The 26277-nt window shown below is 44.5% G+C and overlaps 1 protein-coding gene across 1 annotated transcript; it reads left to right on the top strand.

The window, feature by feature from the left end:
• Positions 1-4823: 4823 nt before the first annotated feature.
• On the top strand, positions 4824-25631 carry itgb4 (integrin, beta 4). The gene is made up of 42 exons (XM_070851589.1): positions 4824-5172; positions 7165-7247; positions 7818-7900; positions 8138-8239; positions 8344-8548; positions 8630-8726; positions 8824-8995; positions 9669-9932; positions 10034-10123; positions 10236-10358; positions 11036-11200; positions 11282-11358; positions 11490-11698; positions 11953-12056; positions 12149-12244; positions 12440-12572; positions 12731-12853; positions 13795-13913; positions 14005-14038; positions 14140-14334; positions 14483-14586; positions 14677-14735; positions 14893-14916; positions 15008-15156; positions 15271-15450; positions 15606-15754; positions 16402-16609; positions 16720-17037; positions 17210-17367; positions 17483-17663; positions 17821-17958; positions 18056-18238; positions 18331-18459; positions 20986-21162; positions 21257-21403; positions 21813-21947; positions 22717-22866; positions 23020-23208; positions 23284-23439; positions 23561-23725; positions 24207-24326; positions 24406-25631. The coding sequence occupies exons 2-42, from the start codon at positions 7172-7174 to the stop codon at positions 24534-24536; spliced, it is 5817 nt and encodes a 1938-aa protein (XP_070707690.1). The 5' UTR covers positions 4824-5172; positions 7165-7171; the 3' UTR covers positions 24537-25631.
• Positions 25632-26277: the final 646 nt, after the last annotated feature.

Below are 26277 nucleotides of genomic sequence, written 5' to 3'. Positions count from 1 at the left end.
AAAAAGGAAAAAGGCCATTAGAAGCACTGAATGAAGTCACTGATCCAAAAAGAGCAGTTTTTGTCATGTAAATTGGCGAGGAGCTGGGTGCATTCTGCTCTCAGTTGGCTGAGAGGAGCTGAAAGTGGAGACATTCCTGTCGGGCTTCCTCCAAATATCCCAAAACTTATGCAACTCTACTTTTTTTTCAAATTTATTTATATATATATATTGTTTTTAATTGTTTTGGAGTCCCAGCAGTCTAGGTGGGGAGCGCTGTCTGTCTGTATGAGTCCAGGTCACCGCCACAGCACCTTGTTCACAGTAAGTCTCAGTAATTTGTGTGCTAGCAAAGGACAGACATGATGAGAGAGTTACAGAGAAAGACAGTGGAGCTCAGTGCACTGGAGGGGTTTGTCCTTTGGTGGGCAAGGAGCAAGTGAGTGTACACATTATTTCTTTTGTTGAGTAAAGAAATGATCTGTACCTCGGTGTTTTAAAAGGGTTATTTGGTGCATTACGGAGGTACATCAGACGGATCCCTGGGCTTAATGTGCTTTCCTCTGTTCTTCCTGGTTATGCACAGATGCCTCTGATAGCAAAAGTTGTTCATTCAACACTGAAGTCTGGTGTCTGATGTCTTTAAATCAGCGTAGTGTAAGGGTCACGTTTCCACCATTCAGTCAGTACTGTGTTACTGTGTCCAACCTCACCATCAGAAAAGCAGCATGCAGGAAATGACGTGATTTATATGTTGTGAGGAAAACATCAAACAGCCATTTTTTGGAGTGAAATGACAGCAGCCGCCCGGTGTTCTCATCATCTCAGCAGTCTTTGTGGACAGGTAAGTGTTCATTTTTTTAATCTCCTATCCAAGGGGAACACCCGAGGTCAGCTTGTAGCTCCATCATCGCTTTGGCAAATGTGTCCATTGACAGTAAGCTGACCAGAGTTTGAGAAGTTCTTTGGCATTTCATTTTTTTTTTTTATAGCAATCACAGGTTTTAAATGCCTGTTAATGTTCTAATATTAAACAGTGATAATAATATACTATTAATGTGGCAAACAAGTTCTGCCAACTAGCACTAGGCTAGCTATAAGAATGTCTCATGTTAAGATAGGATGTCATTTTCACTTCTCCTGCTTGGCACTGTGAAACTTTTATGCTGAAGGATGATCGTCTGTCTAAAGAACACAGAAGCTTTATTTGGCTAGTTTGACATGGAGTCCTCCCGAGAAGCAGAAATCTAATTTAAAGCCATCTTTTTAGTTAAAGGGTCATTTTGTGGGGGGGGGGGCTTTTCAGGATTCATGCTAAGTGTCTACAATCTGAGACGGCTAAATAACACAATTTATGTAAAAATAAACGTTTCGCAATATTGTATTGTGGATAGCTGCTTAAAATGTCCTTGTTTGCCTTCAATGCAATGCCATTTTATTTTGTTTAATTACAGTGATGTGTTTTTACCACCTTAGGCTGGCACCACACCCCGTGGTCTCCCCCCACCACAGCCTGTGAGTGATGGTGTGTCATGGGCATGACTGGGCCCCATACTCAGTCACCTTTCTTCATTCAGGAGCAGCACTGCTCTGCCAGAGCTACTGTGTCTAAATGACTTCAGGCTCACTTTTGATGCGGTGGTTGTTGGTGTGTTTGAATATTAACACTTTACTTTTACGATAGAGTCCGAAACAATGAGTGCAGTCTAAGTTTAACACACATTGGACAGATGTTACCCTCTGTCCAGCCCAAGAGTCGCTCCAGCCAACCTCTTTGTGCCTCTCAGTTAAATTGTTCTAGGCTTCATGCCTTTAGACATGCTGACGACGTCGACCAACGTTATCGGCAAACTCAAACCGAATCAATCAAAATCAAGTCAACTCTACCTCTCCCTCTGTTTAGGGCACAGATCACAGTCTGATCTTCTTTGGCTTTGAGTTTCTTCTTTCTGAACAGATTTATTTACACTGTGCAGCCTTGACGGATCAGAAAACTCTGTCAAGGCCGGACTTCCAAGGTTATCTACAGAAAACTGTCCATTACGAGGGGCTTTTCATATGAAATGAGGGTGGAAAAGTTTCCATATCTACCAATGTCACATTCTAGCCTTGAGTTTACGAACGTCATTTTCTGTGTCTGTTTTTCATTTTGCTATCTGTCCGTTTTATTTTTGCCCTCTTAGGGCTGCACTCCAACGCAAAAAGATATCACTGTCGACCTTCAGGGATGCAGACACATGAAAGTAATTGTGAAAGAAGTTGTGATATCATATTTCACATTTTCACTCTAAGGTACATTTATTCATTTTAAATTCTATTGTCATTTGCTTTTTTTGGAAATGTTTATTAGTTCGATCATTTTTAATATTAGCTAAATTTTCTGTAACTTTATCTACGTGTTGAAAACAATATAATGTTGTGTAAATAAAGCAAATGTCACAAAAGGATCTGGTTTCTTGTAGTTAATTCACCTAACATTCAATATATCAAAACCCCTCAGGATGCATTTTATAGGAAAGTGCAGGAGATTTTATTCAGTTTTCCACGTTTACAGTAGAGCTGTACAGCTGACATGGCTTGCAGGGGGTCACCGGCCACGTTTACTGACAGCTCAAATCGTGCCTGAAAAGTGCTTTATTTCTTGCACTCAGGGAACCTTTGCACAAAAATGATTTAGTAGGTGGGCCACTCCCGTTCAGCTCCTCCTCCACCATGTGAAAGGGCTGTTTGGACTGGCATCGCTGCCAAGAAAGCGAGAGGGAGGAGGGTGTTTCTGCAGAGGTTTTGTTCCCCTTCAAGAGAAGTTAGCCATTGTATCACACCCGATCTTGTTGCTAGGAGTGTGACTGTGTATGTCCTCATTCAGACTGCTCAGTATGGTATGTACAGTGAAGTGGAAAAGGTTATTTTCTCCTCCAAGTCATGTTAACCCCTTGAAACCCAGATGGCAGGTCCACCATATGGGCACTGATCTGAGTCTGTGAAGTGCGTGATAGGGTGTAATACTGCAACAGTGATTGAGAATAACCTTTAACACCTGACGTGTCGTTTGCTGGAGCCAAAAAGAAAGGCTTGTCCGGAGAAATAAACATAATACCGCTCACACTGAACTCTTACTTCCTTTTTTCTAAATATTACTGTACTCCTAATCAAGAGCAACTATCAAGCAAGAATGCACCACAAAGTATTTTATCAAACAATTAACACAAAATAGATAAATGGAATGATGACTGGGCTACACTCACTGAAAAAAAAGGTAGTTCAAAGGCGGTGATTTCCAAGAAGAAACAAATGTAAAAGACATTAAAGTCAACCAGATAATTTATTTAAATCCTGACCAGAACCAGTGTCTAGTGATTCTTGGTCCAGAGGAAGAACTAAAAGTTGAGTTTTGGAGGAGTGTAAGTATTAGTCAATCAACAGAAAATGTATCAACTCTTTTGATTATTGTTTTAATCATTTCAAATGTAAAGATTTGATGCTTTTCTTTGACATATGTGATGGTAAACTGAATATTTCGAGGTTAAGCACTGTTGGTCAGACAAAAAAAGACATTTGTAAATTAAATTAAATCACTGTTTTCATTTTACAAGCTAGAAAGTTTAGAGAAAGTATTTGAGTAAAGAAATGTATATCAGTGTATCATCTGCATAACTATGACCATCAGCCCCAGTAAAACCAAGACAAGTGGTGCCAAAAGATCTGGCTAGTACACTTACTTTGTAGTCGATTTTATTCAAGGCACTCAAAATATACCAAAATTGTGTTCATCATTCTTTGTCTGTTTCCTTGAGCACTGAAACATTTTTGATTAAAAATCTGACATACAGCAAATGTGTTTAAAAACAGTTCTTCTTCTGTGATTTTACCATAACACGCTTCAGTCTTAGCCACAGCTTGTTTTAACCACGACCACAATCTTTTCCTAACCTTAGCCTTTAATACTAACCATGTCATTGTCTAAACTTGACCAAACCTTAAACGGTGTGGTGGCAGATCAGAAAACACTCATTTCATTTTTAGTTCATGATTTTGGAAGGCGCTGAAAGAAAGCGTTTGTATGGGATGGTTTGGAGCACACTGACTTACTGCAGTAAATGCTGAAAGGACATTTAAATCTGAGGACCCTTAATTGTTGGATTGTCAACTATAACAAGTTCATTCTAGCTTTTTAAGCACCTTTGTACAAGTCTGTAGAAATACAGTTAAACATAGTGAGCACCAGGACTGAGTGCCGGGGGTCACTATCACTCTGTCCCACTGCTCAGGAATGAAGGATTCCCATGCTGGTAACTGACACCTTCATTAGTCTACAGAACAAAGGAAGTAGCCTTACCTCCAGAAAAGGAAGGTATGAGGCAATCATAATGTTCATATCAAATATTTGACAAGTAGAGTATGTGCTTGTGAGAGTGAGAACACGATTGTGTAAACACAAGAGTCACAAAGCCATTTCCCATAGCCTGCAGGCAGTGTTCTGCTCTGCCTGCCACTCCCAAGAGCCTGGGAGAAGGCCACGGAAGGAGGGGCCTGGCTCCCCAGCCTCAAGCCCACACAGGTGAACTCCTGTGGGGGTGGAATGCAGCAGGGAGGGGGGCCCTGACACACGAGGTGTGGAGCTTTTAATTTCTAACAGGGTGGGGTAGAGAGAGAGAAGCACAGGAAGGGAGTTAACCCTCTGTCACACACACAACTCACCTGGATAGCGAAGGGAGAGTGTGTGTGTGCGAGAGTGCGTGGGCGTGTCGGTGTGTGTCTGTGTGTGTGTGTGTGTGTGTGTGTGTGCGTGCAAAACTAAAGGAGGGATCAAGTCACAGCAACACAGTCATATTCACTGACTCTCACTGTCTCTCACATCTCTCTCCCACACACACTTAAAAACTTGCAGAGACACACACACACTCGGCTCAGCTGAGTTTGAGGGCAAAGAAGTAAATATTTGACCAGACTGGACTGTACAGCAGGGAAGAACGAAGAGACAGAAAGGATCAACTGGAAGTCCCGTCTCTTCTTTTTGGAACTTTGATCTTTTTTTTTTTTTTTTTTTTCACCTTTTTACAGGTGGATACAAACTTTTCCCAAACTCTTGGGTTAGAAAAAGCGAAAAGGAATTAGCTTTTTCTTACTCATTGTTGGACTTTTGGACTTGGACTGAGAAAGTGAGAGAGAGAGAGAGAGCGCGGTAAGAGGTTTGTTTGATCAGTAATCTCTTTGTATCCAGTCATACATTTCCTAATGGCTGCATTGTTTTCAGTGCCCTTCACCTCAGGCGTGTTCTTCTCAGCTCTGCAGGATTTACAAATGATTCTGCTGCTTCATATTCTGTATGACTTTTGAGCAAGGTGAACGGCTGTAAAGTGCACGTTATGTAAGTTTATATCCCTCCGTGTGCTTTTAAAAATTGCATGCAAGACTGAAGACTGAGCTCTGGACAGATTTTGATTTAGCTTAGAGGTTTTTTAGCTAGAGAGAGTTTTTTTTTTTTTTTAAATTTCTGCATGACTGCCCACATCAGAGTGTGGACTACAATGCAACACAGGTGAAAGGAACTGGATTAGAACAAACAGTAGAGAGAGTTCCCACTGTTAGATAAGCAGGTTAGCTGTCGTCCACTGATTGAGACATTATGAAACCTGCTGTATTAGTTTGCTTTGTGGTATTGGGGTTCTTAAGGTGGAATGCAGTGACAACTTCTAAGGCTGCTATTTTCCAGGTTTGTGAGCATGACCCCTAAACCTGTTACAGACGACCCCCACCCTTTACTCATGATGTCACGACAGGGGTCAGACCCACACCCAGCAGCGGTATTTTCACCTGGCAGGCATGTTGTTGTCTGTGGAGACAACCAGTCCGACTTTGAACTCCGGGAAAACTCCCCGTCTTTTCTGCGACCAAAAAAAAAAAACAACGAATGACTCAGTTCTATTTTCTGTCTCCTGGAAGCTGTAATTTGTGTCTCCCAGTTTACTGTCAGCGTCGTAAACGCCTGCATGCTTTTGATTTTGTCTGAGAAGGAGGGGGAAAAAAACAAAGCTCAGCTCATATTCTGTGAGTGGTCAAGTTTGGAGCATAGGAGATGGTCTGTTCTGTTTTTCTCCTGGCCCATCTCGGTCAGTGATTTATGTGACAACTTATGGCATGCACTCTCTCACACACACACACACACACACACACACACACACACACACACACACACACACACACACACACACACACACACACACACACACCTGTATTCAGCTGGAGTTCACAGGGAGGTGCTGAGGTGCCTTTCCCGTGTGTTTTGAGACTGTGTTTTTAACTTGGACAGGTCATTCTCTCGCCTCAAGGAGAAATTCCTTCTTGCAGTTGTAAATCTTCAGAGCACAAATCATCATTTTTTTTTTTTTTTTTTGTGCTCTGCGGTGGCACGTACAGTATTCTGTTATCTGCCCACTGAGACAATTACTGAGACATTTCGTGCCACATAGTGCCCTTTGTTCACTCTCCTCCTCCTGTCTTTTAGTGGGGTCTTTTTAGTTTCGCGGTTTCTTGTCTATCAGATTGTTTTCTATCCAGAATTCCAGCATAAAATTGTGTGGTTTTGTTTGTGAAGAGTCTGCGCAGCATCTGCCCAGAATGCTTCCAGGTCCCACCCCGTAGTGGCGCCTTCCATTCAAAGTGACTATTTCTTCTGTAGAAAGTAGTGTCAAAGAAAACTGTCGACAGTGCTTTCATCGGACAGCTACATTTCTATTTACCTCCATTATGTCGGGCTGTTATCTTCAAACCAGAGCACCAAAACTACCTGCATGGCTAGGTACCACCAAATATGTAATATATAAACTGTGCGTTGGTCACTGTTATTGCCTACTGTGTATTCAGTTATTTTAGTCAATAGGAAAAATGTTAAAAAAAAAGGACCTGTCATATCTTCTTAAAGCACGGAGTGTCTGTTAGCAGCTCTTCACAAACTGAAGTGAAGGTAAGGAGAGTGTCTGGGCCTGTTCACTTTCTCTGGAGCTTGACCGAGGGGAAGCACAGGTGGTTCAAGTTACACCTCAGTCTGCACAGATATCACAGGAGGAGGAAAGTCGGTAGCTTATTTTTTTTCTCTCTCCCTCTCTCTGTCTGTAACGATGGATTCATAGCTGTATTGTACATTTGCCTGTCTGACTGTAGTGTATTCATGTGTTTCTGTTGCAGGAAGGAGATGGGGAGATGGACGTTGCATCTCTCGGCGGGGCTCGGGCTTCTGGCCCTCCTGTTGACCTGCTGCTATGCTGAAGGTGAGGAAGCCCAATCGGATCCACATCATTTCATGTTTTCAATTTCAGGGGCTTCTGTTCTATGTTGATAGGCTGGTTGGCATTTTAGGTGAACGCTGAGCCTCTGAAATCGCTGATTTTCACCAATTTATATGATTAGAAATGGAATAATTCTGTGTTTTTCTTCTTTGGGCGATGGGGGAAATTGTGAATTATCAGTAATTTGTGTCATTGTATCTAAATGATTGATTGATTGAACATATAACTGACATACACACTTCACAATTAAAACAGTAGTTTGCAGCCTAATCTCAGTAGCTCAGCCAAGTCACTGTTTTAGACTCCACTATTTCATTTTATTTTTGAGCCACCCTTTTGTTTACTACTGTCTCAGTGTCTCAGGGAGCTGTTGGTTTCAGCATTGGTTTCATTTGGAACATTATCAGGAGAAAACAAGAGTCTGTGCCAAAGTCTGTTCAGCGTTACTGCAGGTTTTCTAGCTATGTTTCATGGGTTTGATTTACTCTGTTGTCCCTATGTGATGCTGACTCATCCTGACACTCTCCCCCTCCCTATCCCCCCCCCCTACAGTGAACTACTGCCTGGCTTCCAGGGCCAAGACTTGCTCCGAGTGCCTGCAGTCTGGGAAAGGCTGCGTCTACTGCCCTGATGAGGTGAGAGCAGAAAGTAACAGGAATACAAAAGAAGTGGATTTAAATCCGTCAGTCCTGATCTAAATCAATAGGGCTGAGAAACACTGCCCTATTTAGCATTCAGTGTACGTAAGAAGTATTTTGAGTCTTGGATGGTAGCTATGTACGCTGAGGTTACTACTACTTCAAAGGTGCAGATTACATCTTCAGCCTGAATTTATAATCAGAGCTCACTAATCAAACCTCCTGTTCGCTCAGACCTTCAATGGCCCGCGCTGTGACCTGCGCAAGAACATGCTCGCCCACGGCTGCACTGCTGCAGCTCTAATCTCAGCTGAAAGCAGTATGAAGATAGAGAGAGTAAGTCTTCATCACTTCGTCTCTTCCAGCCATTCAAATCATTTGTTCTTTCAGATCAAAAAGAATGAAATCCTAACTTAACTTCTGTTTTTGTTCCTGCTCAGGAGCAGCGGATCAACATGGCGCTCTCGCAGTCTCAGGTGTCTCCACAGCAGATGAGCATGACGTTTCTACCGGGAGAGGAGAGGATAGTGGATGTGGAGGTGTTCACTCCAACCCAAGGCCCTCTGGACCTTTATATTCTCATGGACTTCTCCAACTCCATGTCTGACGATTTGGACAACTTGAAGAAGATGGGCAAACAGCTGGGTGAGCATCTTCGCATTGGCAGTGTGTTGCGATGACTAATACTATGATACTAGCATGGTAATCCTGATGTATTTCCTGCAGCTTCATTGGTTCAGAGGCTGTCAAATGATTACGCCATTGGGTTTGGAAAGTTTGTGGACAAAGTGATCGAGCCTCAGACTGACATGAGACCCGCCAAGTAAGACAGAAAATGTGACACGAACACACTGCAGAAGGTTAAACGCATACATACAGTCGTGTAATCTGAATGTCCATCCTCGCCCCCTCCTTCTCAGACTCGCCAAGCCGTGGCCCGACAGTGACCCTCCGTTCTCATACCAAACCGTCATCAAGCTGACCAACGACTTGGACTTCTTCACCAGTGAGCTCCAGAAGGAGAGAATATCCGGCAACCTGGACGCCCCCGAAGGAGGTTTTGATGCCATATTGCAGGCAGCAGTTTGTGGGGTCAGTCAGACCACTAAGTTCTACTATTTAAAAATATGGCAGCAGAAATGTCCAGATGCTTGTGAGTTTAACTCACACCTCTCTCTCAAAAACAAAACAAAGGCCAAAAGTTGCACTTTAATGTGATGTTAAAGTTAGACCATGTGCCATTTGAAAGAAAAGATAAACCAAGTAATTACTACTAATAGGTAGCTGAATTCATAAATAATAAAATGCATCTTTGTTCAATTCAGTACATTCAGTGGTTCAGCTCATGGTGGCTAATGTTAGCTAATATTAACCAACTTTAGATACATTTCACTGTGAACACTTGACTTTATGACTCTAAACTGCTAAAGTACATTTTAGTGCGTCACAGATAAACATTTCAATGGTTTGAACAAATGAAAGAAGAAGACATTAGTTGTTTTCTGCTTGAGATCCCGTTAATGTCTCTCTTAGTCAGGTCACCTGATGAGGATGTCTTTAAAATGTGTATGATCAACATGGTGTATTGTGTAACTATGGATCTGATTAGTACTGTGAAAGGGGTCGCTTTTAGCGTAATGATAATTGTCACCTTTGGTCACATGCAAAATGCAAAATGTGCATCTTTTCTTTTATCTACATATCCCTTTTCTCCTCCAACCACTTGTATCCTCTGCTCCCGCCTGACTGGTATTCTTATTCCCAGGATAAGATTGGCTGGCGCGACCTCAGCACACATCTCCTGGTCTTCTCCACTGAGTCAGCCTTCCACTACGAGGCCGACGGCGCCAACGTGCTGTCAGGCATCCTGCCACGCAACGACGAGCGCTGCCACCTGGACGCAAAAGGCAAATACACAGAGGATACAAAGCAGGATTACCCTTCGATACCCACACTGGTTCGTCTGCTGGGCAAACACAACATCATTCCCATCTTTGCCGTCACCAACCACTCCTACTCGTACTACAAGGTTGGTGCACTTTTGTTGTTCAGCCTTCAGTGAAGTTCTGCTCCCGAAGCATGAGTTTGGGTCATGGATTCACTTTTTGTCTCGTCTCTCTCTCTGCATAGAAACTCCAAGAGTATTTCCCCATCGCTGAGGTTGGTCTGCTGCAAGAGGACTCAGGCAATATCCTGCAAGTCATGGAGATTGCCTTTGAGGTAAAAATCTTTTTGTGGCTTTTTTTTTCCAGTTGCTGGCACTCTGCAGACGACTAGAATAAAACAGCTACGCAAAACTGGTGTTTGCTGATGTTCTCGCATGTCCTTTCAGAATATCCGTTCCAAGATGAGCATCCGTGCAGAGGAGAAACCCAAGGCTTTCGAGGCACAGTTCTTGTCCACCAGTGGAACCGTTAAAAAATACGGGGCTTTTGATTTCAAGCCTGGAGCAATAGTAAGGAGAAAAACAAACTGGAAACAGCTGATCAAACACACACACACACACACATTCATGGATTTAAAAGGCCAAATACTGGTTTTTAAAAGCCGATAGTCCATAGACTGATGTTTCATGCTTACAACCAATATATTAATTCTTGCCATCATACATCATACATATTACTACTAGTACTATCATACATTCAAAGTGTAAAAGGGAAGATGACAAACAAACAAATGAATAGGTTTAAAAAGCAGGAATTACTCACCCACTGGTTTCACACAACAGCCGTCTTTATTGTCATGATATCCATCGTAAATCATTTCCTTTTACAGTGTTGTGACACGAATATCCAATTTAATCAATTACATGGACAAAATAAGACGCTATACCACCCAACCTCTCAAATGGAACTTTTAAGAAACTAATCTGCCGAAATCAAAAATCAAGCACTTCAAATACCTCCTGGAATTATAAGCAGCTTCTTCAAAACTTTGCTAAATGTGTCAACAAGGTTCAGCAGGAATCAGCAGAAATGTTGCTGTTGTAAATTATATGTTCCTATCTGAAATGTAATTATGGTCAGGACGACTTTACATTACTGCCATCAAGTGAATGAAACACAGTGTTGGCCATTTAAACTAAACACTGACTACCGTGTGTGTGTGTGTGTGTGTGTGTGTGTTCTCCAGGGCAAGTTCAAGTTGCGGCTCAAAGCCCAGCGAGAGGTCGACGAGCAGCCTGTCTGTCAAATAGCAGAGGGCAAAGAGGGGACAATGAGAGTCAAACCCACAACCTTTAATGACGGTGTCAACATCAAGGCTTCCGTTCTGTGTCCAACCTGTGACTGTGAGAAGGTAGGCAACGCAAGCTGAAGTCATTAAGTCGCACTTCTGAATTGTAGATTCATCACAGTGTCTCCTTTGTCTGTCCTCAAGACTCCCATCCTTAAAGCAGCCAGATGCCACGGCAACGGAGACCTGGTGTGCGGGAAGTGTCGGTGCTATGATGGCTGGTGAGACTATTTAAGTATTTCTCACTATATTCATACATGGGTTATGGAACCTCTGCAAAAGCGACGGACTGTTTCAGGCCTCTGGAATCTTTGTTTTTTCTCATTTGGTTTTGTCCGTGTGTCTCCTTCAGGCTGAATACATTCTGTAACTGCTCAGCAAGTGCTTCGGCTCTGGACACCAGCCAGTGTATTGGGCCGGGCATGACGAAACCTTGCTCAGGCCGTGGGGACTGCCTGGCGTGTGGAACCTGTGTGTGCTACAACCCGGATCAGTTTGAAGGACCCTACTGTCAGTACGACAACACCCAGTGTCAAAGATATGGAGGCTTCCTCTGCAACGGTATGACGCTCTATTTTCATCCATGAAATGTCACCTCATATTTAATAATGATGATGATATCAGTGAAAGGACACAGTTCAGTGAATTATAAGCAGTATCATTTTATCAATAAGTGTCAAGTTCAAATCATGCTGCTTTTCTTTTTTTATGTTATGTGTACTATTACATACACACTCCCCGACACACACACACACACACACACACACACACACACACCACTTACCTCAGGGATAAAACAGTTCTCCTCTCTTCAGATCGTGGCTCCTGCGTTATGGGTCAGTGTGCATGTATGGAGGGCTGGGAGGGCAATTCCTGTGAGTGTCCCAAGAGCAACCAGACCTGTCTGGATAGCAATGGCGTGAGTAGAGCCAACAGTTCTCGTTTGCAGTTTAGGTCATTGTGTCAACCTACACGTGATTGGGTGCCTGACTCTGTCTTCCTCTGGACCAGGGTGTCTGCAATGGGCAAAGTAGCTGCGTATGTGGCCGCTGTGAGTGTCCAACCTCCAGTATCGAGGTGACTTCAACCTGTGAGCCAAATTTCGAGGTGTGTAATGTGAACATATGTGCATTTATGCCTCTGAGTATGTTGTGGAGGGCGCGTATTGATAGAAATTCGCAGCTCCAACATCATTTTTAGTCGTGCCTTTGCTTTTCCAGCTATCCCCTATTTTTTTTAACCTTAGTTAGCATATCTGTACAGTTCTGTCTCACCTTCTTCGTGCGTGTGTGTCCTGTCTAGTCCCAGTTGGGGGTGTGTGAGGGTACAAAGGCCTGCGTCCTTTGTAAGGCCTGGAAGACCGGAGAGAAGAAAGAGGAAGAGGAATGCGCTAAGTGCCCCTTCGATATTGTCATGGTGGATGAACTTAAAGAACGTAAGTACACAGACAAGGTGCAAAATAACTGTGACTTCCTTTCTACTGAATAATTGATTATCCAGATGCACCCTGCACAGACTCCTGGTCTTCTTTTAGGTGATAATGACGACGGCACTTTTGAAACACCAATAACTGAACTATGGATGTGTTTTCAGGGGAGAAAGTGCTTGATTCGTGCAGTTTCCGTGATGAGGATGACTGTACATACTACTACACTGTTGAAAACCCTAAAAATCCTTCAATTAAAAAGTTGGAGGTTCAGGTACTCGAAAAGAAAGGTGAGCTACAGGTTTGATATGCATCACATACGCTCTGTGCTCTCATTCAGCAACTGATGTAGAAATTATTAAAGCACTTTTACTCTTGTAGTTTTGTTTTGTTGACTTCTCTGAAATGAGCTGTAGCGCTCAAAGTAGACACTATAGCCAATGTGAGCTGGGGGTCTTTCATGAGTTTTCTGCCAAAGTTAGAGCGGTTTTGGTTATTTCAAATGAGAGGCTCCTGTCTCTTTTATTTGTTCTCATGTCGCTGCTTTGAAGTGGGCGATAAGCTCAGCTGAAATAAGGTGATGCCACAGACCAATCAGCGAGAGCAGCATTTGAAACCAAATATGATGACAGAGGTTGCTGTTTGCTTATATTGCCAGGCTGTCACTGTCAATCAGATCTGACCAAACCACACCCACACTGTTCTGTGGAAGCAGAGCAGCAGGTTGTAACTGATATTGAGAAAGATTTAACACGTTAAAATGAAGTTTTCAGTGAACTTGAACGTATCTTTACACCTTATTGAGTATTGATTTCTTGCAGGTCAGTTGCCCACTTTGCTCAGTTGGTATTCCAGCCCTGGTTTTCAGGGAAAGTTTTCTCTGTGAGATCAGTAGATTTTTTCAGAGCAACATGGCTCCAACAAATCTGTGTTTTTAATGTAATTTTTGAAAGGCGTGAGCACCGCAGACACAATTCCATTCACCTCATTTGTGTTGGGGTTGCAGCCAATTTCTGGACAATTAAAACCAAAACTACAAGCATAGCAGGACGCCACTGGAACTAAACAGCAACAGCAGCAGTCTGAAAAAACTATAACTGACCTAACTGATGTCAACACAGTGATTTTAGAACAGGAGCTCTTCCCTTTATTCCAGTTAAATCTCTAGCGGCATTGTTCTGTATGACTGTTGTGTTTCTAACCGTGTCTACCTTTTGTGATAAACCTTCAGATTGTCCCCCTGCTAGTCTCCTGTGGTTGCTCCCTCTCCTTTTGTTCCTCTTGTTACTGCTGGCACTTCTGCTGCTCTGCTGCTGGAAATATTGTGCCTGCTGCAAAACCTGCTGCCAGGTATAAACACACACACTTACAACCGTAAATGATTCACATTGTTCAGCCCCGGTGAAAGTAATCAAATGCTTTCTGTCTTCTCCTGCCACAGAGCTGTCTTGCCCTGCTGCCTTGCTGTAGGAGAGGTAAGATGTTTGTTATATTAGAGGTGACAGTATTGTTTTCAAACTTCCACCCACACGGACCCATGTTGAAGATGAGTCACCTTGTGTTGTGTTCCCTCCAGGTCGCATGGTTGGCTTCAAGGAAGACGAGTATTTGCTCCGCCAGTCTTTGCTCACTTCAGACCATCTGGACACACCGATGGTGAGGACCGGCCCACCCAAAGGAACCGATGTGGTTCGCTGGAAGGTTACTGATAACGTACACCGAGGACCCAATCACCCCCAGGCTCTGATAAAGCCCAACCCTAAAGAGTCCAGTGAGTGATCAAATGTTTCAGCACCAGTCAAGTGACCTGCTGTGTATATGTTGAGCTGAAGAAGTTAGGATCAGATATTGGAATGTTGTGATGTTGGGACTTTAACCTTTAATTGCTTTATTTTCCCGGCTGCTCCTTCCCCCTGCAGTCCAGTTCCCGGTCTCCCTCCGGCTGAACAGGCTGTTTTCTGAGAACTTGTCCCGGCACGAATCCAGAGAAGCTGAACAGCTCCGCAAGGAAGTCGGCGATAATGTGAGTGTATTTTTGTTTGTTAGAAGGCACGTGTATGAGTTTATGAGTGATGGCCGTCTGACTAATCGCCGTATTTGCTCTCACATCCAGCTAAATGAAGTGTACAAGCAGATTCCCGGCGCCCAGAAGGTGCAAAAGACCTCATTCAGGTAAAATGTTGTAAACAACATGTCAAGCTACATACAGTAGGTTCCTTAACAGACCTGCAGGTGTATTCATTGTAAGATACGAGTGTCTTCATGCTCCAACAATCAAAAAATGGAAGTGAAACGTCTCACTCATTGATACTTGTTTTGGTTCTTGCAGAATGCAGAGAAATGCTGGGAAAAGGTAACATTCTCCCTGATACAATACAAGACAACGCCACAGTTTAATGTCATTTGAAGTAATGTAATGTCTCTGCCCCTCCTGTTCTCTTCAGGCACGACTATGTCATCATGGACACAGTCTTGTCTGCTCCTCGTGGCAGCTACCCTGATATTGTCAAACTCACAGAGAAAAATGTCCAGTCTGGAAACTTCCAAGACCTCAAAGTGGTGCCCGGCTACTACACCGTGGCCACAGACAAAGGTTTGTGAATGAAATGAGAAGTCTGACATACAGTTTGTGTTGACGCAATCTGTGACCTCTGCCGAGCATCTTTATCAGTCTTACCATGAATCCTGTCATCGTAATCTTCTGCAGAGGCTGCGGGAGCCGTAGAGTTCCAAGAAGGTGTGGAGTCAGTAGACGTTCACGTGCCGCTCTTCGTCAAGGACGAAGATGACGACAAGAAGCAGTTGCTGGTGGAGGCCATGGATGTGCCACTGGGCATTGCTGAGATTGGAAAACGTTTGGTGAACATCACCATCATCAAAGAGCATGGTGAGAAATCTCCAAGTTCAATTCTAGCTTTGTATGCAAACCTTCAGTCCTTCAAAATGGGTCCATTAACTCATCAGAGCTCCTGTGACTAATGGGAAAGTCCATGATCTTCATTGTGGATTGCTCTAATGGATTCCCCTCTTCCTCTTCCACAGCCACCAGTGTCTTTTCGTTCCTCCAGCCGGCCTACACCTACAGCAGGCAGGACAAGGTGGCCAACATCCCAATCAGCAGAGAGATCATAGAGGACGGACGCACACAGGTCACCTACCGTACACGGGACCTCACAGCCAAGGATAAGAAGGTGAGCTGATGGCTGTGGACTGATGCGCTGCTCTACATTTAGCGTGGTATCTTTAACTAGGTGACCCCAGAAAGTCAACAATTCAGTCTAAAGAGCCCGATTAGAGCCAATCTCACAGTGGAATTGTCACAGGGGTGTGAAAATGCGGTTATAAAAAAACCTATTTGATGGACACAAGTGATACGGTCCACCTGTCTGTCTGTCTGTCTGTCTGTCTGTGTGTCTGTGTGTCTGTCTGCGTGCTCCGTTCATTATGGACCTACACACCTACACACGCTTTAGGCATCACTGCGTGACCCAACGACTCTTTTTTTCAATGCATCCAGAATAGGCTAATGAGTGATTTCTGGAAACGTTTCATTGGGTGTTTCAGTGGAAGAATGAAAGCCAATATGAATATGGATTAGGAGGAAAAAAAAAAACATAATCCATCTAGATTCAACTATGGAAATTCTTAGTTGGCGACACCCCGACATGAGACTACAAAAACATTTGGGGTTCTTACCTAAGATTGAAAAATGTACCACAGTATGAAGATGGACAGGTGTTTGGCAGTGACCTCCTCAGGGAGGTTTGTCATGACTTGTATGTGCAATATAAGTCTAAAGAACGTCTGCATTCCTAACCTGTCTTTATGTCTATTTCAGGACTATGTGAACGTTGAAGGAGACCTGTCCTATGTTGCTGGTGAGACCCAGAAAACAGTGCCTGTACGTCTGCTGGAGCTGGGTGAGAAAGATGGCCTCCTGGAGGATAAGCAGGTCAAGCAGTTTGTCATGGACCTCAGTAACCCACGGCAGGGCGCCAAGCTGGGACGCTACCCGAGAACGACCGTCACCATCACCGACCAACCAGGTGAAAGGATGCAAGAGGCTTTACTTATCGGAATGTCTGCCTGTAACTCCAAGCCAAAGCACTTATTGTTCAAGTTCCTTCTCTTCCTCCACATTATCTTGTTCATACAGAGCCCAGTGTGATGATGTTCAAAAAGGGCACCCAAAACTTCACCACGTCTGACCCAACGTACACCGTCCCTGTGGTCCGCACTCGCAACCAGGACAGTACTGCCACAGTGAAATGGCGTACCAAGAAGGCCCAGCGCTTTGAGCTGTCCGGCCCACTGAAGTTTGCTCCTGGAGAGACGGAGAAGAACATTGTGATCGACCCGAGGGCTCATCCTGGCCCAATCAAAAATGAGACCATCCAACTGGAGCTGTTTGACCCAAGTAGCAACGCGTCTGTGGGAGAGAGGAAGACCACCCTCATCAATGTCACTGAAGGAGGTAAGATACAAAGGGGAAGCAGTCACTGGTCACAAACACATGGAACTAAAGATAACATAAAATAGCATTTGTGTGGAGTTTCTGGAGTTTCATTCTAAAACAGTGGTACTGTATCTGGTAAATGTTTGTCTCATCCTCTAACCTCTACTTCCTGCTGTCCCCAAATCTCCAGAAATTGCCCAGATGCAGCAGAAGGGCTACATAAACCAGAAAGCCACCTCCCCTGGTGGGCACCTTCCCTCCCCAGCAAACCTTAACGCCAAAGCAACAGGACCCAGAAACATCCACCTCAACTGGGACCCACCTCCTGGTAACCCCATGGGGTACAAGGTACATCAGAGCTACCTGCTGAGAGGCTTCACCTTGAGTCAGTAACCAACCAGTCATTTACAGGAGAAACTGTATTTCTCAAACGCTGTTTCTTTTGTTTTACTGTGCGTTTTAGGTTAAGTATTGGATCTATGGCGACGCAGAGAAAGACGCCCAGGTCTTAGATGTGACGGCTCCTCAAGCTGAGTTGACCAACCTGTACCCCTACTGTGACTATGAGATGCGTGTGTGCGCCTACAATTCAATAGGAGATGGCTACGATACAGACATGGTTGCCTGTCAGACACTGGAGGATGGTAATTACTGAGAATTCAGTTAGCAGCTGTTCATGTAGGATAAAAAGAAGTAGTTTGAATGGTGCAACCTGTTTTAATTCAGTGATGAGTGAATCTCTACTCAGTAACCACATCGGTTGGAAGTAAGCTGACGCTTCCTGCTCTGTTCTGTCTCCAGTGCCCGGAGAACCTGGACGCCTGGCCTTTAACGTCATCAGTCCGACGGTCACTCAGGTCAGCTGGGGAGAGCCTGCAGAGACCAATGGCAACATTACAGCGTATGAGGTCATCTACACGCCCATCGATGACGAACTGAGTAAGAGACCGAGTCCCTCCTAAAAAAAGGAAACGCTGTACAAACGCTGGCATCATGTAATATGTTGCTATCATTTCCTCTTACTGTCTTCTAACAGAGCCGGTGGGCGCCGCCAAGAAAGTCAAGATCGACAACCCCAAGAAGCGAATGCTGTTGATCGAGAACCTCCAGAACGGCCAGACCTACCAGTACAAGGTCCGCGCCAAGAACAGCGTGGGCTGGGGCCCCTTCAGAGATGCCTCCATCAACCTGGCATCACAGCCTGCCAGACCTCTGTCCAGTAAGTCCGAGGAAAACACACCTCAAGAACACTTCCGGTCAATCTGTATTTCCCTTGAAAAGAGATTTATTTCCCGTTCTTTCGGTCCCCAGTTCCCATCATTCCGGACATCCCCATTGTGGATGCAGAGGCAGGAGATGAGTATGACAGCTACTTGATGTACAGCAATGAGGTGCTGAAGTCCCCCGCAGGCTCCAAGACACCCAGCGTCTCTGGTGATGGTGGGTACCCAGAGCCACAACCACAAGCTACTTACAGCAGAAACTCATTGTGCTTGTGCTCTATTCTGATGCATTTTTGGCTCTGGAAAGATGCTCGTCACTGCCAGACTTCCACAGTGTGAGCTGTCACGAGTAATATGGATTTACTTAACTCACTCTGCATTCACAGTGCTCCCAAGTGTTTAAGCTGAGTGTTTATGCAATCTGAGCTCTGGCGTTATTGCCCTGTCAGAAAGAGAGAGAATAGACAACACTGAAACGTTAGTCAGAAGGAAAATCAACCAACTCGTGAGACTCCACCTGAAAACCTCAGAGTGAGAAGGCCTCTTCTCATTTTTTCCCGCTTATTCTCATTTTTCAGTTTTTCTGTGTGACTAGAATATTCTTCCTCATTTCATTCTCATGGCTCTGCCATTTTTTATCACTTCCATTTGGTGGGCATTTTCCTGCAGGCAACACCCCAGCCAGGCAGGCAGGCAGGCAGGCAGGCAGGCAGGCAGGCAGGCAGGCAGGCAGCAAAATCTGCTTCCAATGCGTCCCCAGATATGTGCAATAGAAGTGCTTTACAATCACAAACCGCAAGGCCTACCCTCATTAGATCTACTCTCGCTCTCCTGCTGTCTGCAGCCGTGTTTGTGTTCTCCTCTGGAAGATAATGCTGATGTTGCTCCTTGCCTCCAAGACACCTGTGACATAAACATATATATGTAATCCCATGTATGTGTTTAATAGCTTTACAGTAATGTATAGTAAAAACCAACCTCTGATACTTCTTTGCTACAAATCTATCCTCCGCCTGCTTGCTTCTCCCCCATGACCCCCAAATACTACAAGGCTGGAAATATGTCAAGTTGGTTGGGTCCAACCTGGATCTCCGTAAGGTGTCATGGAAAAAGCGCGTGGATGTCATCCCCTGTCGGCTCAGCACAGACACAGAGACGAGCTCAGATGAGGCCCCCCACCTCAGCTACACCCAAACACCCCTGCCAGGTGAAGACCACTCCATCAGACCCACAGATAGGCAGACAGGCAGCTAGCATGCCAGCTATTGTGCACGGCCAGTCAGGTGCCCGGCAAGGCAACCAGCGTTTCTCTCTCTGCCTCCGTGATTCGATCCTGTCAGAAATATCAACATCTGGTCAATCATTCAGTTTCGGGCTGCAGTTGTTGTCCCCTCGCCTCTGGTTGGCACCTATCCCATCTTTCCTCCCGCCACCTGCCCGGAGAGGAGCACTGGCATCAACTGCCCCACCTCCAGTTGATGATCATCCTCTCTCCGTCCCTCTGGGAGGGGGAGGGGGGGCAGTGATCTGGAGGCAGCCTGTTGGGTGTGTGTAAAGGGAAATAATGGCTTCTTTATTGAATTCGGTCTCATCTCTGCAGGGCAGTTTCAATGATGACACCTTTCCTTAGAGCTGTTTGTTGTTTTTTTTTTCTTGCAGCTGTTTTTAATCTCCTGATGTGCCTTTTTTTTAAAAAAAATGGAAAGCACCTTGTGAAACTGGTTTGTAAAAACTAGCATATTCACATCTAGCAGGTGGTAAATTCTCCACAAAGCAGTTTTTCCACATGGCTAACTGATAGCAGCGATGGTTTAGATCTGTAGATGATGACATGTCGCTGTCGCCACCTGCAGGAAGAGAAAGCTCAAACTACGGCCATTTTATCAATTGGGTTACTTGCAGGAAATTAGTGTTATATCTGTATTTCTAGCCACACTAGAAACGTGGCTCCAGGGCTGGCAGTGTAGACCTGCAGCTTTTGTGCACACTGAAAAATCTATAACTACTTTATGGACTGCCATACAAATCTAAACTTAATGTCCTGGTCTGAATCCTCATGACTAAATTCATCCCCTGACTTTTCCTTTAGTGCCATCATGAGGTTTTTTTTGGTTTTTCGGTGAAATGCGAAACTACTAGTGAAATATCTCCACGTCCACTGGAATAATTGAGACAAAACATATTCAAAGTTCCCAGACTACTGATCCAAATGACTCTGCTAAAATGTCTCAACAAATTTATAAAATAAAATAAAATAAAACCAATAAAAATGATTTTCAGTAATCAACCAAAAACAGATTTAACTTGTGACTAACACCTAATAGTCTTTAAGATCTGTGAATGAGTTTAAATGGGTTTACCTTTCTAAACATCTAAGAGCAGTTAGTGTAAGGTTAAATTATCTGGAGAAACAAGTCATCAAGACAACAAAAAAGAAAAAAAATGCATGTAACACTAATTGCCTGCAGATGGCTCAATTAACAAGGGATTACTGTCCTTGCCTGAAGATGGCACACTTGTGTCCGTCTAAACTGCTGCTCTGTGGCCTGCAGGTGGTGCAGGCAGGACTGGAGCTACAGGTCTGAACTGCTGCTGCTTCCTCTGTAGACTGGCTGGTTTGGGGTGCTTGACATCAGCGGCACCGCGTTGTTCCAATCAAATGTCCGAATGCTTGAATGCTAACCGCTGCATTTTCCACGTTCTGTCTGTTGATAACTCTGCCTCCTGCTGTGGTGTTTCACAGATTACGTGATGAACGGGAAGTGGGACCAGAACTTCCTTTTCCCGGGAGGATCAGTGACGCGCAACATGTCCGCATCATCCTCTCCTATGTCCACTCTGAGCTCAAATTACAGAGGGGCAGGCGGCGGCAGCGGCTCCTTTACCACAGAAACATCCACGACTTACATGTCCGGACCAGGTCATTACGCCAGTAACTGCATCAAGCACCATTTAGACAAGATGTGAAGAAGAAACTGTTTGTCTTCATCTTTTCTCTTTCTGCCCGCTTGCAGGAAGCACACGTAGACAGGACATGATCGGAGGAGTGCACACGTCAGAAGTCATCATGAGGAAACGCTCAGAGAACAGGGGCTACACGGATGAAAACATCCGGGACTCCATCGTCATGGGAGATGTGCTGAGCAAGTTCCCAGATCTAGGTTAGCTTTGCACCTCAGCAGTGGTCTCATTTCATTCCAGAGTAAATGTCAATGGAATTAGATTTGTCTTTCTGGCCAACATTTTTATATTTGCAATATTTGAGATGCCTAAGCAGGTAAGCTGTGCAGGTGCATGAGGCCGATGGCTGTACCGCTGTAGCACGGTTGGGGCTATTGGCTGCACAGCTTGTTACACTGACTTTGCAGGAGCTATGCTGACTATCGCCATTTCTCCCTCCCTCCCTCCCTCCCTCCCCTTATCCCAACTTTATGTTTTATTGTACCTCCTTTTTTTTTTTTTGTACTTCACCCCACCCCCTACTGTGCTACCTTCCATCATTTTCTCTGCCTCTCCTCTTTACCATCCCTTCATCCTCCTCCTCTGCCCCCCTGCTCAATGCGCCATCAGGTGGGTTTGGCTACACTGGGATGCAGAGCAGCTCTCAGAGCCAGTTCAGCTACAGCCTGTCTCAGGGTTCGAGGGCCAGGAACCAGTCTACGGACGTCAGTGAAGCCCTATATAATCTGGACAGGGTGCTGCAGGGTAAGTCTGCGGCACACAAGCATGAAGGCACTGGATGTGCCTGCGGGGTGTGCACCTCTCTTCGGTCTTCTTCATTCCTGCCCTTGTTTTTGTCTCATATTGTGTCTCTGATTTCCTCTTTAAATGTCTCACCTGCTGTTTTATGTGTTTCAGCCACCACATATGACTTATTTTTACTATACTGGCAACCATTTTTCAGACCGTGTCATGTTTTTAGCTGATTTTCTACTTTTTAAATCATCATTTTTATTCATTTCCGTATGCCTTTCAAAACATGCTTCTTTTTTGATCAGTTAGGTTCTGAAGAGCCACGTAGTTTTCCCCGGAGACCAGAATAGAGCTGGACTCATCAGATGGACAGAAACAGGACTCCAAATGAATGTTAATGTTGTTCTCTGTCTGCTGAGTGTGCAAAGAGGCAACCGTTTGCTAACCTGTCCATCATCACAACTTTCGAAAGTGATAATAATGTCAAAGTTGTTCTGTCGCCCCTAAATATATACAAAAAAGTTGTGATGAGAAGAATTCTCATTATTATTATTTTAACACCAGATCATCCAGTGAAGGGATTCTGGATAGAAGTATAACAATCAAACAACTGATTAAAAAAAAAAAAAGATTTAGAAAACGGTCCAAAGTGTTGTGCAGTACTGTACATGTCATTTCTATTAACAGGTTCAGTCTGTACTTCTTTGTCACTTTGACTACGCATCTACAACGATTGTGTCCAACAGTGTTCTTACTCGTGTCTCTCTGTGTCCGCCGTCAGATGCTCGACATTCTCCTGGAGTTCCAGACACCCCCAGCAGACTGGTGTTTTCTGCTCTGGGTCCCACTGCCCTCAAAGTGAGCTGGCAGGAGCCCCATTGTGAGAAAGACATCCTGGGCTACTGTGTTCTCTACCAGCTGCTCAATGGAGGTAAATGAACCCCCTCTAGGGCTGTCTGCTGCCTTCTGACACTACACGCTGCTGTAGCTTCCACTGAGGAAGAACAGGCCAAATCCCATTCATACAGTTTCCTGCATTTTCATATTTATTGCCGATGGTGAACATCAGTATCTTCTCCTGCAGGTGACGTGAAACGTATTGATGTGACCAACCCAGCAGAGAACTCTGTGATCATCCAGGACCTGCTGCCCAACCACTCCTACCTATTTAAGGTGAAGGCTCAGAGCCAGGAGGGCTGGGGGCCAGAGAGAGAGGGAGTCATCACCATCGAGTCTGCAGTCGACCCCAAGAGTCCCCTCAGCCCCATGCCAGGTACTGATTCTGTTGCTTTGTGGGTCACAGCTCCTCACTTCATGAACTCACTGACAGTCTCCTCTTTCTCTGTAGGCTCGCCATTTACTCTGAGCACCCCCAGTGCCCCGGGCCCCCTGGTCTTCACCGCCCTGAGTCCTGATTCCCTGCAGCTCAGCTGGGAGAAGCCCCGTAAACCCAACGGAGACATCCTGGGCTATGTGGTCACCTGCGAACAGCTGCATGGTGGAGGTGAGGCTCTCAGGAAAGATTAAATGAAATAATAATTTACATATGTTTACATGACTGGTTTGAGAATTTCCCATAAGGCCGTTAGTCTCCCGTGTGAAAGCGCCTTCTTTGTCTCCCGCAGGAGACGTGCGCTCCTTCCAGGTGAACGGCGACAGCGCAGAGACCAGCCTGACCGTCCCAAACCTGGCCGAGAACGTTCCCTACAAGTTTAAAGTTCAGGCTCGAACCACGCAGGGCTTCGGTCCTGAGAGGGAGGGCATCATCACCATCGAGTCTCAGGATGGGAGTAAGATGAATCCTACCGACAGAGCCCTCCATATAAATCTAAAAACTGAAATGTCCATTACACCCCACCATGTGACAGCGGGGATGCACTAGAGCAAAGCTAGTAGAGAAAAATAGGAAGTGATCATCCTCTCAAGGGCATGAATGTGGAAATGTTGGCCCTAATGTTGGCACCAGAGAAATCTCCTGGGGGCTGGATATTTGCATCAAAAATCAGGCCTTTAGATTTACATCTTGTGTGAAAAAAATCCAAGGAGGTCACCATAATCATTAGAAATGACATGTAGTAAAACTGTTCATACATCCTGACCACTAATTGTTGCTGTAGATTTCTTGCCTCAGATCAGATCAGTATTCAACCTTGCACACAAGATTTCAGCATGATCCAATAACCTGTTCGGCCTTCCCGCCACTTTTTCAGAATATCCGCCAGTGCAAAGTATTCTAACGTCTGCATCTCTGTCCTTCCTCGCCACCTGCAGGCGCTTTGTCTCAGTACAACAGCCAATCAATGACGAGGAGGGAAGTTTTCCACATGCCGACAGAGGTCAGCACGAGAACCAACGTCTCCCACACCATGCTCGACGACCCCTACTTCTCAGGTACGGATGAACTCTCAGCCGCGCTCCCACGAGCATAGATAACAGCATGCATCAACCCCAGCTGCTTGTTTCCTAACAGATGGGATGATGATGACCACACAGCACACGGAGACCGCCGGCATGGTGACGCGGCAATTCACCAAGGAAGTGGTCCAGAGGAGCGTCATGGGAGAAACCACGGTCACAAAGAAGATGTTTTATGAGTCATAAGATCTTACTTTACTACGCCCAAATCAACACCCAAAGGTCCAACGCGATGAGGAATCACACACGGACAGTGTATGTTTTCGTGTGTGTGTGTGTGAGATTCTGCCAAAAACAGATTCGGTGTAATAAATAGACGGAGAGGAGGCCTCTCTGTCCTGTCTGTTACAAACTGCGGCCACTCTCCTCCATAAGTGAGGTTCCTTCTAACTTGTACCTTCATTTTCACTGCTGCTTCTGATGTGTTTCAATCCGCCAAGGCTGCGCTCCCTCTGTCGGCTCAGGCCTGGAAACGCACACACACCGGGGCTGTAATCAGGCCAGCGCACAGCAGTAATCTGACTGCAGTTCAGTAATCCAAAGTGACCTTTCCCCCTTGTCTCCTTGTGTCCTCCACCTGTCTGTAAGAGATGTTTCGTGAGGTGTTTTTCACTAAAATCTCACCTGTTTGCAGAAGAGAGTTTGCTGCGGATGTTTTATGAGGTTCATTTTCACCACGTGGTATAACTGGTGTATTTGGGGCTTCTGTTCATAGATTTGTATTATATTAAAGTGTGAGAAAGTTTTTTTTCTTTCCAAACATATTTAATACCTTTTAAGATTTTTACTTATACAGAGTTACATTAGATTTAATGCCAAACCTGGAGCTGTTTCCACAAACACACGCTGGTGCTTGTGTTGCTCATTTATATGCACGTTTCCTACTGACAAGTAGGGGCATGATTTTACAATGCAGACAAACTATCAAAAGTCTAATAGATGCGATGAAGCAGGGCTGTTTTTTGCATTTTCAGTAGATGAACATTGGAACAGTGAGATCTTTATATTTTAAAGAGTACGTAAAGACAGAAAGATTGTATTTGCTTCAAAGCAGGTCCTGCTGTACTTCAGCTCGACATTTTGTAAAACACATATTGAGAGGATTTTTTTGTCCGAAAACCCCGATGAAGAGAAGAGGACGAACTTTTCACCAAAAACACTCATCTAAGCGTTCATGTACTTTTGATCGACACGTATCACTTACTTTTTTTTTTTTTGCATTGTTTCTTTTTATGGTATGTTCTACTGCACTTAATAAAGATTTGAAATAAATACACCGTACCTGGATGTGTATGTGTGACCACTGGAGCCAAGGTGGAGCATTTACAGTTCATTTATTGATGTTTGGGGAAAAAAGCCATCATAATATTACACACATTAACAAAAACACAGCTGCAAAAAGAAGCTCATGCCTGACAAATGTTTGCAGGAAGCTTGAGACAAAGAAGTAAACAGTGAGAATGAACTCTTCACATGCATGTCAACCCAGTCTGTAATTATCAGCTGCAACATCTCACTGCACTGAGGTTCTAAGTAGCTGGTCACACGTCCTTTCACAGTGCCTTTACGCTTCAGAACATTTTAGAACGTTTTATTTTCATCTCTAACAAATAAAAAAAAAAAAAAGCAATGAAAAAAATACATTTCCATATCGGACAGTGTAAAGAAAATATTTCCGTTCAGCTAGAAACAAGGCTGTTTTTGGAGGTTTTGACTCGACAGCCTTAAAATATTCATCTTTACAAGACAAATAGTCAAACACTGTATGTCTCCATGAAATAACAGAAAGTGTAATGCAGAATCATGGCGGTTCTTCATCGTGATCTCATAAGGCAACTCAGAAAGAGTCACACCTTTAGTCCAGAAGCAGCACACAAGATTCAAATTCACTAAATAATGGACCAGAGTAACAGCACAGACTTTGTGG

This window comes from Pempheris klunzingeri, chromosome 20 (assembly GCF_042242105.1).
Source record: "Pempheris klunzingeri isolate RE-2024b chromosome 20, fPemKlu1.hap1, whole genome shotgun sequence".
NCBI lineage: Eukaryota > Metazoa > Chordata > Actinopteri > Acropomatiformes > Pempheridae > Pempheris > Pempheris klunzingeri.
This window is presented reverse-complemented; position numbering and strand designations above follow the sequence as displayed.